The following is a 19278-nucleotide window of genomic DNA, read 5'->3' as shown; positions in this document are numbered from 1 at the left end:
AGGGAACCCCAGTCCATTATTATTAATTGCACAAAAATTAATGCAATTAGTTACTTACAAACATTGAAACACCTTGAACATTTTGGAAGAATAGGCCCTTGAAAGAAACTTCCTTTGGATAATGAATATTCCATATAAGTCACACATAAAACCAAGCAATTATATACATAAGCCCTTGGATTTTTTTTTCTTTTCTTTTTCTTTTTGTCTTTTTGTCTTCTAGGGCTGCACCTGTGGCATATGGAGGTTCCCAGGCTGGGTGTCTACTGGAGTTGTAGCCTCAGCCTACCCCACAGCCACAGTGACACCAGATCCAAGCCACGTCTGGGACCTACACCACAGCTCACGGCAACACTGGATCCTTAACCCACTGAGCAAGGCCAGGGATCAAACCTGCAACCTCATGGTTCCCAGTGGATTCGTTAACCATTGAGCCACGACAGGAACTCCCAGCCCTTGGCTTCTCTAGTGCAGACAGGGACAAGAGGGCTGCCCCCTCTTCTTTTCCTAAGGTCATACTTATAACCCCAAGGACGGCTGGGAGAAATCAGCCAAGACCACTCTATGTAATGGTCTGTGCACTTTGCCCTCTTGAAGGAATGTTATAAAGCAAGCCATTCCATGCATTGCAAGTTCTTTATAATTTTTTAAGTCTTAGGCTTCAAAATTAATTACATGCAATTACTATTTGGTTAATGCCCATAGTTCTGCTAAATTTGTAATTACTCAAAGCAGTAATTCTTTGAAACAATGGGACAGGAATTCTCATTTCTAATTTGAATACAAACAAGTAAATAGAATTTATCTCTCTAGACAGTATATGTAGGCAGACTACCCTCTCTATGCCAGCATCCATCTAGGCACTGGGATTCAGTGCCGAACAAGGCAATTTTCCTGCTCTCATTGGGCTTACATTCAGTCTTGTAGGTGTAGAAACACAAACAAACCTTTGCAGAATGTGACTAGTGCTATGAAGTGAATATAAGAGTGTGAGGAATTCCCGTCATGGCTCAGTGGTTAATGAATCCGACTAGGAACCATGAGGTTACGGGTTCAATCCCTGGCCTTGCTCAGTGGGTTAAGGATCCGGCGTTGCCATGAGCTGTGGTGTAGGTTGCAGACGCGGCTCGTATCCTGAGTTGCTGTGGCTCTGGCGCAGGCCAGCAGCTACAGCTCCGATTCAACCCCTAGCCTGGGAATCTCCATATGCCATGGGAGCAGCCCAAGATATGGCAAAAAGACAAAAAAAATAAAAATAAAAAAATAAAAGTGTGACAGGATGGAGGCTCGGTGGGTACTGGGCTTAGGGTTGTCCTCCAACCACTGTTTCATTCCCCCCACCTGGCCTCTGCTTCATTCCTCTCTGTTCCATATCTGGTGCAGACAGCTACTCCACAGCCCTCCAGTTCACTTCTTCCCAGTTTAAGAAGATGAACAAGAATACAAATACAAATTCCTGGAGTAGAGAATCCGGCCCATCTTGGGTCAAAGGTGCAACCCCTAGTCGAATCAACTACTGCGGTCAAGACAGAAAACATTTAGACAAGGAAAGATGAAGTTAACTTGCAAAGAGTACAAGGGAACAGGCCTCCTGAATTAAAACAAAAAACCACACAGGTATTGGGAGTTCCTGTTGTGGCTCAGTGGGTTAAGAATCCGACTGGCACCCATGAGGATGCAAGTTTCATCCCTGGCTTCACTCGGTGGGTAAGGATCTGACATTACCCCGAGAGTGGAGTAGGTCTCAGATGTGGCTCAGATCCCACATTGCTGTGGCTCTGGCCAGCAGCTGCAGCTCTGATTTGACCACTAGCCTGGGAACTTCTATATGCCACAGATGCATCTGTAAAAAAGACAAAAAACAAAAACAAAATAAATAAAAACAAACTGACAAAAATCCCCAAATATTTAAAGGAAAAAATCCCCAAATATTTAAAGGAAAAAAACCCCTCAAATCACCAGGGTTATGACAGTTATACTCCTCTGCTCATGGCAGGAAAACAGCAAATTCCCCATATGACTATCAGTTTCACAAAGCTGACCATGTATCTTTAGGTATCAGCGTAGCAAAAATTAGGGATAAAGTTATTTTTGTTAGGAAGTCTGAGTTTACAGGAAATGTTCAAGGCTTTATTATTGGAGATCAGAACCAGTCAGAATGACTCCAAGTTTTTTGGTTTATCTCAGTGCAAAGCTTTGTTTGTCCTGAATTTGACATGTCAAGTACTTAATCATACTGGAAGCAAGGCCAAATGTCAGCTTTTGTATCTACAATTCTCAAGCTACAGACATAGCCCGTAGTCCCAGGCCCACCGAAAGCAGGCAGTTGTGGGGGTTACTGTGAGCTGGACAGGCTTCCAGAAGAAAATGTTTATTGCTCCCTGAACGTGCCAAGCCTGGTTAAGCCTAATTACATAGCCACAGAAAAAACTATACTGCCAATTCCTGAGTCCCCACATCAGACCAGTATTTTCTATGAAACACTTTCATGCCTATTCACATGGTTAATTCTCGAAACTCTGTGAGCAAAGAATACTAGTTAAAACTTACTAAACACTTCCTATATGTACCATCAGTTGAGCATTCACAGGCATTGTTTGAACACCTTGACATATACTAAATGTTAGTAACTCACCTAATCCCCACAACCTTCCTATGAATCTAAGGCACGACCACGATCTCATTTTACAGGTAATGAACTTGAGGCACACAGGGGACTGGCCTAGGGTTTACCACACAAAGGTGGTACAGCTGGAATCTGACCCCAAGTAGTCCTGCTGAGCCACGAGGGAACTCCAAGTGTGAGTTGTTTTAAGCCATTGTGTTTAGGGGTAATTTACTATGCAGCAAAATATAAATCACCCATATGGTATGTATGCTACTTAGTACCTACTTAGTTCCCTTTCCTTCCTCATGTCTCCTTTCTTATTTTTTTATTTTTATTTTTTATTTTTTGTCTTTTGAGGGCTACACCCATGGCATATGGAGGTTCCCAGGCTAGGGGTCTGTGTCTATGCCACAGCCACAGCAACGCCACATCCGAGCCGCGCCTGCAACCTACACCACAGCTCATGGCAACACCAGATCCTTAATCCACTGAGCAAGGCCAGGGCTTGAACCCGAAACCTCATGGATACTAGTCGGATTTGTTTCTGCTATGCCAAGACGGAAACTCCCCTCATGTCTCCTTTCTAATCTTGGACCGTTTTTACTATTCCAAATTTCTGTTGTATGTATTGGGATGAAATCTATTTTCCTATGGCTCTATTCATTGCTCACTGATCCTAGTTGGAGTCTTTTTTTTTTTTTTTTTTTTTTTTTTTTTATGGCCACACCTGTATCATATGGAAGTTCCTAGGCTAGGGGTCAAATCAGAGCTGCCACTGCCAGCTTCCACCACAGCCAGAGCAAAGCTGGACCAAGCCACAGCTATGACCTGAGCTGCAACTTGGGGCAACATGGGGTCCTTAACCTACCGAGTGAGGCCAGGGATTGAAACCGCATCCTCATGGACATTATTTTGGGTTCTTTACCCACTGAAGCACAATGGAAACTCCAACACACACATTTTATTTTGAAAACTTCTGACACAGTGAGAATTAGGTTTCAAGTATGCAGCATCTCACAACGTCCAACTGCCTAACAGTCATGCCTCTGTGTAATTCCTGACTCGCTTCTAACCAGTGGTCTATGGCAAGGTGATGGATGTCACTCCTATGATTATACTGTTTTAGGTAAGACTGTCTTGCCAGCTGACTGGGCCAGATCTTCCCCTTGCTGGCTTAATGAATTCAGCACACATTCTGAGGGAGCCCATGAGGCAAGGAACTAGGGGAGACCCCTCATTGCCAAGGACAGACTTTAACCAACTGCCTGCAAGAAACCGAAGCCCTCAGTTCTACAACTATAAGGACATGAATTCTACCAACAACCCGAATGAGTTTTGGAAGCTGATTCTCCCCTAGTTGAGCATGCAGATGAGAAAACACTCTGGCTGCCACTTTGACTGCAGCTTTATGACTAAAAGCAGAGGACCTAGTTAGCCTGTGTCCTGACTCCTGACCCAAAGGCTTTGGAGATAATGAAAGTATTATTTTACACACTCCATCTGTGATAATCTGTAATGCACTAGGGGACCCTAGGTAACCCTTAAGCTTCTATTCAGCTCACCTTAGGTTTTTTTTTTCTTTTCTTCTTCTTCTTTTTTAGGGCCACGCCTGAAGCATGTGGAAATTTCCAGGCTAGGGGTTGAATCAGAGCTGCAGCTGCCCACCTACACCACAGCCATAGCAACGCAGGATCCGAGCCGCATCTTTGACCTACACCACAGGTCACAGGAATCTTAACCCACAGAGCAAGGCCAGGGATCAAACCCGTGTTCTCAAGGATACTAGTTGGGTTCAATACCACTGAGCCACAATGGGAACTCCAGCTCACTCCCTTTTTTGTTTCATAGGCTTTACTTACACAATCTCATTTGGGGTCAAGAACATGAAGGTAAAAGAGAATCAGAAAGTCTACTCCATGTCCACCATGGCAACTAGTTTATCACCTTCTCCCTGGGACTAGGCAACAAGTCATTTCACAGGGTTATTAGGAGCATGAAAAGTCACAGAGAGATGAAAGAACTTAAGAGTCACAAAATGGTGAGCTCTACTCCAATAGATATTCCACTAGGTCCAGAGAATAATACATTAAATCATTTTTTTTTTTTTTTTGGTCTTTTGTCTTTTTGTTGTTGTTGTTGTTGTTGCTATTTCTTGGGCCGCTCCCGCGGCATATGGACGTTCCCAGGCTAGGGGTCAAATTGGAGCTGCAGCCACCAGCCTACACCAGAGCCACAGCAACGCGGGATCCGAGCCGCGTCTGCAACCTACACCACAGCTCACGGCAACGCCAGATCGTTAACCCACTGAGCAAGGGCAGGGACCGAACCCGCAACCTCATGGTTCCTAGTCGGATTCGTTAACCACTGCGCCACGACGGGAACTCCAAGAGAATAATACATTTAAATAAATCTAGAATTAAAAGCCAGAGCTGAAAAACGACTAGCAAACCAGCTATCAGAACTCAGGGGTCTACATTCTCGTAAATGAAAAAATATAATTACAAAGTGGTCTCATGTTTTTGTAATGAGCAAAATTAAAAGTAATATGTAATTGTAGCAAGGTCGATGCGTGAAGCTTTTTCAAATTAAGATAGCTAGTAACAGCTGCTTAGAGTGAATATGGAAAAACCTATGTCTAGACAAAACGAGTTTATCTGCAGGAAGGGAAACCACATTTAAGACAGCTATGTGTCATATTTTAATGCTTTTCCCTCTGGAAACATTTTAATTTTCATTTTGAAAGGTTATAGAAAATTCTAAAGTTTCTGAGTTGGAGACATAAAAAAAAAATGCAAGAATAACTCCTCTTTAGTTTTTGGAAGGGAAGCAATCGCTCATCCACGAAAGGGACAATTTGATAAAAATAACTTGCATTAAAATAAAACCTTTCAAAGGATAATGTAAATTATTTTCTTAAGACACATATCTTCTATTTGGTGAGGAGGGTAGATTTCTCAAACAAACAAAAAACAACAACAACAACAAAAAACCCCAAACCCACAGTTTAATTGGGTTCACTAGTAAAGAACTAGTCTTCATTTTTTTTTTTTTTGCCCTTTTTTTAGGGCCACACTTGTGGCATATGAGGTTCCCAGGCTAGGGGTCTAATCAGAGCTACAGCTGCTGGCCTACACCACTGCTCATGGCAACGCCGGATCCTTAATCCATTGAGCAAGGCCAGGGATGGAACCCGCAACCTCATGGCTCCTAGACTGATTCATTTCCACTGTGCCACAAGGGGAACTCCAAACTAGTCTTCATTAATAGAATAATGTGTTTAATTAAAGCAGTTTGAAAAGAATTGTCTTAATTTTCCAAAATCAGTATAAAGGCCATAGCTTGCTCAGTTTTCCCGTTAATGCCAAAACTCAAAAAGGCTCAGTTCTTGGCTGCCCTCTCTACACTCACTCCCTGTAAGATTTTGTGGTCTTAAATTCCATCTATCGTATCGGAGTTCCCGTTGTGGCTCAGTGGTTAATGAATCCAACTAGGAACCATGAGGTTAAGGATCCGGCGTTGCCATGAGCTGTGGTTTAGGTTGCAGATGTGGCTCGGATCCCGAGTTGCTGTGGTATAGGCTGGTAGCTATAGCTCTGATTAGACCCCTAGCCTGGGAACCTCCATATGCCACGGGGGCGGCCCCAGAAAAGGCAAAAAGACAAAAAAAAAAAAAAAAAATTCCATCTATGTACCATTTTTCCAGCCCTAAGAAGCTTCAAATTGCCTACTGAACATGTACCTATTTATATAAACGTATCTACTTGGGTCTCAGATTTAGCAAGACTAACACACAACACTAGATCCCACCGTGATCCTGCTCCTCCTGCCTCCCCAGGAGTTACACTTGACTTGCTCCCCTACTCCCCAGACACATGCAATTCATTCAGTCCTCTCAGCTCTACCTGTGAAATACATCCCCGATACTTCACCCTACAGTGTGGTCTGACCTGCACCTGCTTTTGCTTCCACGAGAGCAACAGCTTCCAACCTAGTCCCCTGGCTTTCTCTCTTGGCCTCCTCCCAAAGACAATTCTCAGCACAGTGGAGAAAGTCATCCATGAACACAAATCAGATCTAATCACTCCTCTGGCACCCCATCAAACTCAAAATAAAATGTTTGTTTCCAGAAGCTACGAAGCATTTGACATTGTTTTATGTCACAGGTACTTGTTTATCACTGTTCACTCCTCCAGAGTATAAGTTGTATGGGGAAGGGACCTGGTCTCATTTATACCCCAGTGACTACAGCAGTGCTCAGCACATTACACTCTCCGTAAACACGCAGTGAATGAATTAATACGGTTTGCTATAACAGTACAGACTTTGATTCTGATGGCCATTGAGGCCCTTACCTGGCAGCAATAAAACTTTGAAACAAGTGCTTGATTTTCTATCAACATAATTTCTTTCTAGTAACTTAAGCCTTCAAATGTGAGCTGTTACTTTACCTTTGGTAGTTACTTTGGGTGATTATTCTTTTCTTTCAAACATGTAAACTATACTTGAATAATACTTTGAATAAGGACAAGCATGTTTTGTGCTTTATGACTGCCCCACTGTTGTAGCTCTCAATACAAGGAAACAGCCTTTGCTGTGACAGCTGACACCAACGGGTGGAGCAAAAAACACTTGCGAAAGCAACAAGAGAAACGAAAGAGCAGGATACGTGCCATGATGGCAAATACGTTTTACGGTTCTAAAATACACTTGAAGAGAGACACATGAGAGTGGTAGAGCACAAAGAGTCTCATCTACCTGGCTGAGGACTCCAAACAAGCAGGCAACTGCAATCTCTTTGGCTCATATTTGCATTTTACAAAGTTTACTGCAGTGAAGAGTGAGAATGGCATGCAGAGGCAACAACCAACTTCAGGTTCAGAGACTAGTTTAGGAGGCCTAGTAAAATCCAGGAAAAAAACGAAAGAAACATCTAAAAACCATGGCTGTTAGGAGGATGTCCATTTGGGCTCCAGGCTGGACCGTGCAGCTACGAGGCTTCCGGTGTCTTCTCTACTCCAAGCCAGCCCAAGTGACTGAGCTTTGGCAAACTTGCCCTGATTCTCCAGTGGTTTCTTTCTGAAGAGCTTTGGTATTCCATTATTTCTGGAAGTCGTATTATTTCTCCTGAGCCATTTTTCTTTATTCTTACAACATCAGTCCGAAATGAAATTAGCCAGTTGTTCACGATGTGGTATCAACCTTAGGAAAATTTCACACGTCTGAGCTGGTCCAGTAATGATCACGTGATTCTTTGATGGTAGATGCCATCTCAGGATGACAGTGGCAGCAGTGGGAGAGGGCAGGGCCGAGGTGAAGTGGTCACAGATACTCTAACACATGGCCATCTTCCCTTTTAAGACATATGAAGATAGTTCTTTCAAAAGTTTCTGGCCTCGGAGTTCCCACCATGGCACGGTGAGATAAGAATCCAACTGCAGCAGCTTGGGTCCCTGCAGAGATGTGGGTTTGGTCCCCAGCCTGGCACAGTGGGTTAAAGGGTCCAGCGTTGCTGCAGCTGCAATGCAAGTAGCAGCTTGGTTTGGATTCAACCCCTAGCCTAGGAACGTCCATATGCTGCAGGTGCAGCCATTAAAAAAAAAAGAAGTTTGTGGCCTTTCATGGACTGCTCAAACTATTCCTGGAGCCAGGAGGCAGATGATAGATATATTACGCCCCAGCTCTTACTGCCATATCTTTAAGCAAGTGTCCTTCTTTAAGGGAAATCATGGTGAAGAATTTCATCGCTTTAGAACTCCAATGTTTAGAAACATCCAAACCCTTTTCCAACCTCTTCTGCTTTTGCTGCAATTAGCCACCTTGAATCTTATGGAATCCTAATTATTAGCTTTAAACAAGATTGCTTTTATTATTAAAAAAATTTTTTTTTGTCTTTTTAGGGCCACACTGCGGTATATGGAGGTTCCCAGGCTAGGGGTCGAATCGGAGCTGCAGCTGCCAGCCTTCACCACAGCTACAGCAACGCTGGATCCTTAACCCACTGAGCAAGGCCAGAGATTGAACCCGCGTCCTCATGGATATGAGTAGGGTTCATTAACTGCTGAACCATGACGGGAACTCCAAAAATTTTTTTTAATGATAAGGTTGATGTTACCATCCAGTTTTAGTAAGAGAAAGACTCCTCTCACTACTTACCCCTGCCTCATCTTGTACCAATAAAATACTACTCTCAAAACTTAAAAAAGAGAATCATGACCAGAGATTACGTGAACATAGTATCTATTTTTATTACGAAAACATTAAATTTTGACACAATGCTTCATTGCTTTTTAAAAATCTATTACCTGACTTAAACCTATTCAGCAAAAATGCCAATAAATTATATAAACCATAGTTTGGGTCTTTTTAAAACTAGGAACATAATGTGTTCTATAATAATCAAACAATAATACTAAATCTGTGTTGCATGAGCTGTTAAGTTATAATTTGTTTTCATGTTTAGCTTAAAATAAACCCCAAACCAAACACATGCTAATACACTGTTGCAAATGTTTCTCAGAAATGCCTGCCTCCTCACTGTGGGCCAGCATCCTTCGTTTCTTCACTGAGGTACCGAATGCAGCCATATCCAGGGTCAAGGCACTCATCCTACACTGTCCTATGCTGCTCTTGCAGGAGTCACACTGGCTGAAGGGCTAAGGATATACTACTCCGAGACCTTGCTCTCTTGCCTTTAAGGAAATCCATTTCTTTAAAAGGAAATCATTAGCTAAGAACTCAATATTGAATTTAGAAACAATGATTCCAACACACATTAAATCAAATGTGTTAGTATTTAAAGACACAAATTCTGAAAAGTAAAAATAGCAGACAAATACAGAACTTCTATACACAACCAATGAACTAAGGCAAATAGCATTGCCACCAAGTGCCTCAAAATGTTACATTTTTGGTGTCTGTAGCTCTTTGCAAATTATATTTTGGGACAGTTCAAATAAATTTCAATAAGAGATATGTGTTCTACATAAAGTTAGATTAAAAGAATTAGCAACATGGGTGGCATCATTTAAAAAATACATCAATAGTCTTATTAGTGAATGTTTTCCACCTGGTTTCTAAATCTTTATTTTCTGTGGAGGCAAACCAAAGCACTGTCTTAAGACTCCATCTTCAAAGATACAATATAATTTCTTATCATTCCCAAAGATTTTAAAGCTAGATATGACCCTGTTCCTTGCCATCATCTTCATCTTCATCATCCTCATCATCTTGGTCTCCAGATTCAAGTTCATCCTCTTCTTCAACCTAAAGAGAGAACACACATTTAACATTATGAAGATTTGTTCACTTCATATTCAACACATGATAATACAAAATGATTGATCTGTTAGTAAATTATTTACTCCAGCAATTATAGTGGATTACAGGGCACCTGATTTTCTTGATTCATTTATTTTATGAACTTTTTTTTTTTTTTTTGGTGGGGGCCCTGGTGGGGCATGCCCACAGCACACGAAGTTTTCCGGCCAGGGACTGAACCTGTGCCACAGCAGTGAAAACACCGGATCCTTAATCTGCTGAGCCACCAGGGAACTCCTGATTTCCTTCATTTACTACTCATGACTCCCTGTTATTTTGAATATGAGATGAGATTCATAGGTTAACCTGCTGACAGATGACTATACCTCTCTACACGTGCACCTGAACCAATATGACCAAAGAGGACAGCACATTTGGATGGTGAGATTCTTATTACCACAGGAGAAATCAAATCAATTCACTTTCTAGGCTCAGAGTCCAAATGAGAATAGTTAATAAATGCTGGAAACTACACTTAAGTCATTTCACTGAGTACCATGAAAGCAGTGGACAATACCACATTCACATACCCACACACTGAGTGATACACAGGCACAACACCTCCACACCACAGTACAATCCTTAAAAAACATATCATAAAGAAACACAAAAGAAATCATTTTTGGAAACACTGCAATCTTACTGGATGACCAAGTTCCTTGAGTTTATTCTTTAATGAAAATATTTTCTGATCCTGATCAGCCAACAGCACCAAAAGATCGTCTTGTTCTTTTTTGAATCTGTAATGTCCACCTCGAGCTTGTTTTTCTCATTTTGTAAAATGGCAATGGTACTGTTAGATGCATCCAGCTGCTCTTTAATAGCAGTTCTTTCTTCAGACAGAGCTTTAATTTCATTCTAGGAAAAGGAAGGTGAAAATCACTAATCCAAAATTAGTATTCACTCTCCTAGGGTTTTATCAAATACATTCTTTCTATGATAAATCACTGTACTTGTCCCATCTGAGGAGTTTGGGGTTAGGGGTTGGGGATACAGGAGGTTTAAAATACACATTCATCTAGTAACATGAGGATTTATGTTAAGCTATACATCAAAGAAGGTTATTTGTTGGTTGTTTTCTTTTGTTTTTGGCTATGCCTATGGCATGTGGAAGTTCCCAGGCCAGGGATCAAACCCATGCCGCAGTTGCAGCCTTTGTCACAACTGTGGCAATGCCAGATCCTTAACCCACTGAGCCATAAGGGAACTTCCAAAGGTGGTTGGTTATTGGTGAAAGATAGTGTTTAACTCCAAAAAATAGTTTTATCTATTCCTCAGAAAATCCCAAGAGATAATACCATTTCAGATAATCAGAGGAATAAACGAAGACACAAAACATTTTACAGTAGAAGCCTGGTTTAGCATCAGAATTAGAACTCAGTTTAAAAAAAAATGTTAGCCCAACTTCACACATACGATTAAATGAAAAAGAAATAGCTTCAAGTAAAAATCCATGGCTTAAAAATAAAGGAGTTTGACCACAATCAAAAAGGCACCATCACACAAGGTGCTATGGATTAGCCAAATCTGTACTCCTTGTTTCTTATTGTGAGTATAGTAGATGGATAAGAAAACTAACGTTTTTACTTTTAAAATACATTCATAGACATTTTTATTTTACATAGTTGATATCATTATTTGAAATGGCATTTAAAAATATTCAGTCATCAAAATTGGAATGTACAGACTGAGAGATAAAATTATACCCCATTAACTTTCATCATTAATCTGAGAATTGGAGAAATGAAATGAAATAAAATAAAATTTCCTGGGGTTTGTTTCATATAATATGCAATGAATCAAAGTTTCCAGAAAACGAACCTTTAATTCTTTAGTCTCTTGTAATAATGCTGACAGTCTTCCTTCTACATCAGTAGCTTTTGCAGCTGTTACAGTTTCACTCTGTTCTGGTTCAGGAACTGATTTTGCCTGAAAGTATAAATTGGAAAAAAAAAATGTTTCTTTAAAGTTGTAATCAATACGAAATTCCAGAGATGATTTAATTTTCTTGCTATTTTGCAATTTTATTTCCAAATAACAGAAAATCAAATTCTTATGTATCTTTACGTACAGAACAGTGCTCCCCCTAGAGTGAGGAGCTGAGTCAGGAGCGCTGTGGCACCAGATCTCAGCAGAGGGTGAGGAAGGCTGGGCTGAGTAGCCTCCATGTCAGACCAGGCAAACTGTCAATGGCACAGCTCTAACGTAGCTGTAACATGGCATTTAATAAGTAGAGAATATGTTTCAAGGCCCTTTCCCCATAAAATTCCTGTAAGTTAGGCCTACACTAATCTCAGAGAGACAGGTGGGGATATTGAGCTGAATGCCATTAATTGGTGAAACACAGGTATTTTCTTAAGTGCTACAGGAAGTATTCTTAAATCACAATTTTTCAGTCTTTCCTCATCTTTTTTTCTACAAAATACTAGGAAGTGGATGCTGATGTAAATAAATACTGAAAAATGTGGAAGGGGCTTTGGGAGAGGCTAGAAGAATTCTGAGGTTCACAAAGCCTAAACTGCCCTGAAGAGACTGTTGGTAGAAATAAGGACATTAAAGGCAATTTGAGGAAGGGCTCAAAAAGAAAAGAGGAGAGCTTTAGAGAAAGCTTCTATGGTCTTAGAGAAAACATGCATCACTGTGAACCGAATGCTGGTAGCAGTATGGGTGTTAATGGTGGTTTTGGTGAGGTCCCAGAGGGAAGAGGAACATGTCATTGCAAGTGGAGGAAAGGTGACCCTCATTATAAAGTGGCAAAGAACTTGGCTGAAGTGTTAAAGGCCTGATTTCTCCTTGCTGCTTGGAGTGAAATGTGAGAGGAGAGAGACAAATTGAAGAAGAAATTGTTAAGCAAAAGGGAATTAGAACTTGATGATTTAGAACATTCTCAGCCTTTCCCTACTGCATTAAAGGACAGAGCATGGAAACATCCAGGGTGTGGCTGGACAACCATTTGGGAAGAGGTTACTCAAGTGGCACAGGGACCCAATCAACCATCTCAGCAGAAGCTGGAATAGAGATGTGGTTCCCCGGGAGGGATCCAGAAGGACCTGTTTGCCTGATGGCTTGGGCTCCTGTGAATTGCGTGGGTCACCAACAAAGTTTTTGACAATTTTATACCAGCAGGAAAATGAAGTGGATGAAGATGGGTGAAATACGAAACACCAGTAAAATGAACTATAAGTAATTGATCAGAATGACCTGGTGAGTGTGCCTATACCACAGCTGGATGTTCACATGGCCAAGAAGTCTATGTGCCTGGAACTCTAGCTAATGAATCACCTGAAGGGAAGGTGCTATCTGACAAATATGTTTTTTTTCCACAATAGCTGAGAAATAACTTCTCAACCTTGTGTTTATTACCTTTCAGAACAACAACAACAAAAAAGTTAGCTTACAAATGCTTCTGTTTTCTGTAACAGCTCCTGCTTTTCCGTCTGTAGTTTAGTGATTTCTATAGATTGTGAGTTTAACTGAGACTTTAATGTTGCCAGTTCCTATGAGACAAAAATAGTTGGGTTGTAACATTAAATAATAATATTAATTTCATCAAGGAAATGTCTATTTACAGGAAGAAATTTAAAAATTATTTTCTTTTTTAGCACTTCTCTCTAAAAGCACAACTTCCAAGTTTTAAAACTTAGAGTGAAAGAACTATTTCTCTTTTTTGATGGTCCCCTGGATACAAGTACTCTATCAGACATTTGCTTGGACAGTGTTTTCTTCCAGTTTGTGGCTTGTCTTTTCCTGCTCTTAATGGCATCTTTTTTTTCTTCCCCCATGCCTGTGATATGTGGAATTTCCCAGGCCAGGGACTGAACCCGCACCATAGCAGCAATGGAGTTGCTGCAGTGACAATGCCGGATCCTCAATCCACTGCGCCACAAGGGAACTCCATGGAGGTCACTTTTGAAGCAAACACAGATAAAAGCAGTAGTGCTATAGTGAAGATGAGAGAATTAATTGAAAGTTTATATATTATTAATGTTTGAAATTTCCAACCTTCTTGCTTTCTCTCTGCCATGAAACAAGTACAGGAAAATAAAGCAATTTTAACAGTGGTTCTCAACCAAAGGCTGTGTCTAGAGATATCAGGTAAGCAGTGGGATGCTGCCATGTAAAAGCTCTTTTATTCTCCTAAAAACTGTCTATCATGTACATACTTTTGACTATTCTGCTTTTTCAGTTATCAAAATGAGTTTTTAAACATGGAAATTATGAACCATTTCGGTTTTCTTTTTATACTGTATTTTACTATATATCATTAAAAAACAAAACTGTCAGAGTTCACACTGTGGCTCAGTGGAAACGAATCCAACTAGTATCCATGAGGATGCGGGTTTGATCCTTGGCCTCCATCAGTGGGTCAGGAATTTGGCGTTGCTGTGAGCTGTGGTGTAGGTCACAGACATGGCTTGGAACCCACGTTGCTGCAGCTGTGGTGTAGGCCTGCAGCTGTAGCTCTGATGTGACCCCTAGCCTGGGAACCTCCGTATGCCATGGGAGTGGCCCTAAAAAGACAAAAGAAAGAAGTTTGACCGTAGCCTCTACTCTGGGATACACAGACATCAAAATAACACATTCTGTTTCTGTGCCCAGTCATTCCCATCAGATCAGACAAGTCAGTGAGTAAGGACCACCTAAAGGCTGGAATAAGAAGGAAGTCAGTCCTGGGTTGGCCAGGCTGGTCACTCCTCCCTTTAGTATTACTTTTTTTCTTTTTTAAAGAAATGTATATTCCTTTTATAAGAAAGGAAAGAAGGATGGGAGGATGGAAGGAAGAAAAAAGAAAGAAAGAAAATTTAACAGGGGAAAAAAAGCAACCTGTTTAGGAACAATATACTAATGAGTGATCAAACTTTTCTAGGTTTTTCTTCCAATTATTACGTTATTTAATTCTATTTGTAAATAATTTCGTCCTCTCTTTTCTGACTAAAAATAAAAAATTTTTTACAAATCTGAACAAATAGATTAATTTTTCTCATTGGATAGAAGTAAATCTGTACTATCTAGTTTAATAGGAATTTATAAAAATTATAAATTGGAGTTCCCGTCGTGGCTCAGTAGTTAGTGAATCCGACTAGGAACCATGAGGTTGCAGGTTCAATCCCTGGCCTCGCTCAGTGGGGAAAGGATCTGGCGTTGCCATGATCTGTTGTATAGGTTGCAGACTCGGCTCGGATCTGGCGTTGCTGTGGCTGTGACGTGGGCCAGTGGCTACAGTTCTGATTGGACTCCTAGCCTGGGAACCTCCATATGCCAAGGGTGCAGCCCTAGAAAAGACAACAACAACAAAACTACACAAATTAACCAAATAGGAAAAAGCTTAATTTGCTTTCCAAGATAATAGAAATTACTACAGCAGGGAATGTTTACTTTGCTTTTTAGCTAGCGTCATCTAATTGAGATATACACAAATTTACTTTCTATTTTTCCCTTTTCCAATTCTAAAAGCCACATTTTTCTGGATAGAATGATTTATTTATTTACTTACTTATTTTTGCCCGTGCATGTGGCATATGGAAGTTCCCGGGCCAGGGACTGAATCCAAACTGCAGCTGTGACCTACACCACAGCTGTGGCAGTGCCCAACACTTAACCCCCTAGGAATTGAACCCAAGCCTCAGCAGTGACCTGAGCTGCTGCAGAGACAATGCTGTATCCTTAACTGCTGCATAACAGCAGGAACTCCCTGGATAGAATTTAAATGCCCCAAACCTTTAACCAAGCAGTTATCAAGAAAATTAGGCATACAATTTTATATATTCATCTTTGTAGTTTATAAACATATTTAAAATTTCCTTGTTAGTTTACTGATAATCCACAAATTATCTGGGTAAGATGCTGAGATTTGTTAAAAAGAACATGAAGAAAAGTAAAAACACAATACAAAGCAAAATACCATCACTGCGTAATTAAAACAGCTTCTGGATTTTCAAATGGCTGTCTTCATTATCAAATTTTGCTTATAGTTGACAGAGTAGCTCTGGATTAATAGAACTTCAGGGCTGTTATGCTATTATAACTAAAACAAGGCAAAAATATAGCTTGAATTAAGCTGAAAAAATGACCTGTTTCAAGTCTGCTATTTGTTCAGAATCTCTTGCTGAATCTGTTGCTGAAGACTCTTCATTTGCGCCAGGTGATGGTTGGGAAGATTTCTACAAAGAGCATAGAAATAAACTATGAAATACATTCAATTTGAAGAGATAGGAAAAAACCAAAACTGAACACATTTAAGCTATGTATTATATGTTTACCAAAAAATCACACATCAACATTTTAATTTTTATATCAAATATAGCATTTAATATAGCACATACTGTCTACAAATTTTCCATTGGTAATAATTGTATTTATTTATTTGGCTGTGCCCATGACATGCGGAAGTTCCAGGGCCAGAGATCAAAGCCACACCATAGCAGTAACAATGCTGAGTCGTCCTTAAACCTCTAGGACACCAGGAACTCCTAATTAATTTAAAAATAAGTGATTTTTTAAATCTAAGCACTTGGAGTTCCCATTGTGGCTCAGCGTAAATGAATATGACTAGCATCCATGAAGATGCAGATTCCACCCCTGGCCTTGCTCAGTGGGTTAAGAATCTGGCGGGTGCTGCAGTGAGCTGTGGTGTAGGTTCCAGATGTGGCTTGGATCTGGCATTGCTGTGGCTGTGGTGTAGGCCAGCGGCTGCAGCTCTGATCTGACCCCTAGCCTGGGAAGCTCCATATGCTGCAGGTGAGGCCTTAAAAAAAAAAGACCCCCTAAAAAATGCAAGCACTTATCTGAGGTCATATGAAGAGCATAAAAGTAGATATTTATCTAGCAATTTCCATGTATTAAAAGAGCTTTATAGAGTATCTCATTTAATTCTCAGCAATAAAACAGGTATTATCCTCATTATTTTGTAGATCAGGGAATAAATTTAAAGAGGCAAACTAAGTTCCTCAAATTCAATTAGCTAGGAAACACTGAAGCTTTAGACAGTCTGACACCAGAGCTCATATTCTAAAACCTTAATATGATACTTTAAAGAGACCAAGAAAAGTAAATAAGCAGGATAATGAGAATTACTCTTGACCTCTTGCTTAAAAATTTTAAAAATTTCTTACCAAATTTTCAATCAAAGAGTCCTTTTCAGCCAGCTGGTTCTGTAAAAGTTCCTGATTACTTTTTAATTCTTCTATCTCTTCTCGCAACCTACCAATTTCTTCCGGTTGAATGCCATTCATTTGAGACCCATCATTGTAAGAACCTTGAGGCTGATTGTCTTTTCCTTTTACACAGGCATAAAATTTGAAAAGCCAGCATGAAACTTAAGTTTTTCATTTTTTTCAATGGAAGATTCAAGTATAAAATAAATATATAATTTCTTTAATTATTACCTTGACAAAACTTTTGTAAGCACATTTTACCTTTGCAAAATAATGTACTGATACAAATAATGAACTAATATTTTCAGGGTTCTGGGAGGAAAAACAGCATAGCCTTAAGACTAAACTGCATGGTTTAGTGATCTAAGATGAAGAATTAGAGTAGTTTCAATTCCAATTGTCAACTAATATAAGAGAAAATAAAACCCCTTTAAAAATTCTTCACAAAGGAATAGTTTTCTATATGGACTAAAATAACTGAAAAATTATTTTCGTGAAGAAAGTAAAAAATTTTGTCTTCTGAAAATTTTAGTCACTTCATAAAAGTAAAATAAACTGTATTTCCAAGCAGCTAGCATTCTAATCATAACCACTTTAGAATGAGACTACTTACAAGCATTTGCAGTCTTATGTGCCAGGCACTGAACAAGAGTTATATATACATAAAATGTCATTTAATTCTCAGATGTCACAGGTGCTGTTATAAGCTCTATTTTGCAGGTAAGAAAATGCAAAGGTTAGACCAGTCATTCTCAACTGGCTATATGTTAGAATCACTTGGGGAAGCTTGTAATAACTACTGATGCCTAAATCCAAGCTTAACTAATTAAGTCAGAAACTTCAGTGGGGTCTCAGTATTGGCATTAAAAGATAAAAATCTCAGGGGATCTTAAAGGATAGATAGCTATGGTTGAGAATCAATGGATCAGATAATCAAACACATGCCAAAGAGCCTGGACTTCAAACTCTTACTTACAAGTTTGTCACAATGATTAACTGAAGGTTAGAGAAAGACTAGTCCACAAGAATTATCCGTCTGCCTTTGTCCAACTCTTGGGAACATTACAATAGTAATGGCCAGCTATGCTTACCTAGCTGTACTTTAAGAAGATTATACTGATCCTTGTGTTGCTGAATCTGAGATACTTGCTGTGTGACTGCTGTCTGGAGCTGTTCGTTTTGACATTTTAACGTGGAAATCTGCTGCTTTAATTCCTCAAGTTGCAGATCCTAGGAAGCAAAACAATTCAAGTGCTTTCAGTTCATACTAATTAGCATTAAGGGGATGAACAAATTAAAAATCAGAGATTATTTTGGGTGAGGATGTTCAAATACTCAGCATATCCAAAATCATTCAATAATTAAGCAGTGACTTTTTTTTTTTTTGGTCTCTTCTAGGGCCGCACTTGCGGCATGTGGAGGTTCCCAGGCTAGGGGTCTAATCAGAGCTGTGGCTGCCGGCCTACACCACAGCCACAGCAACGAGGGATCCGAGTCACATCTACGACCTACACCACAGCTCACGGCAACGCCGGATCCTTAACCCACTGAGCAAGGCCAGGGATTGAACCGGCAACCTCATGGTTCCTAGTTGGATTCGTTAACCACTGTGCCACGACAGGAATTCCAAGCAGTAACATATTAATACATGCACCAAGGCCAATTAACATGCAGCAGAACTATAAGATTTTGAGGCCCCATTATATGATGCAGCCTACAATCTCACTGTAATTACCAGTTTAGGGGTGGGGAGTGGGGTCAATTTTAAAAACTCCATTTTATGGACCATCAAATTAAGAAATTTATACCAAATTATCTAAGGAGCTTAGTATATGTATGTAAAAGAATGCGTCTACATTGCTTTTAACATTAGAAGACAATCCTGTTAACAGAACATTTAGAATTCTGAAAAAAGAGTTTTCACCTCTCACCACCTGAATGTAATTCACTGGATTTAGATCTATTTATTTTCTTCTAATTTTTTTCCAATCCAAAATTTTTAAACTTGTCATAATCAGTCCATATATCATTTTGCAACCTTTAATTTGCTTACTATTCAATAATAATTTCCCCATACTAATCAGTAGATGCAATTTAACTTATATTCAAAAGCAACAAGGTTCCTCTCCATTTTTCTAAATGATAAATATCATTACAATAAATGTCTTAGTCCATATAACTGTTTTTTGGAATTTTGGA

At 39.9% G+C, this 19278-nt stretch overlaps 1 protein-coding gene across 1 annotated transcript in view; it reads right to left on the bottom strand.

Moving 5' to 3' along the window:
- USO1 (USO1 vesicle transport factor) overlaps positions 8829-19278 on the bottom strand; it is an 87632-nt gene continuing 77182 nt past the window's right edge. Inside the window, 8 exon segments of the mRNA XM_005666762.3 lie at positions 8829-9871; positions 10569-10663; positions 10666-10783; positions 11747-11854; positions 13324-13422; positions 15997-16086; positions 17038-17201; positions 18171-18309. Coding sequence (XP_005666819.2) covers positions 9782-9871; positions 10569-10663; positions 10666-10783; positions 11747-11854; positions 13324-13422; positions 15997-16086; positions 17038-17201; positions 18171-18309 — 903 coding nt within the window. The 3' untranslated portion in view covers positions 8829-9781.

Source organism: Sus scrofa, chromosome 8 (assembly GCF_000003025.6).
Source record: "Sus scrofa isolate TJ Tabasco breed Duroc chromosome 8, Sscrofa11.1, whole genome shotgun sequence".
Classification (NCBI taxonomy): Eukaryota; Metazoa; Chordata; class Mammalia; order Artiodactyla; family Suidae; genus Sus; species Sus scrofa.
Note: the sequence above shows the minus strand (reverse complement) of the source record. Positions and strands in the feature narration are given on the sequence as shown.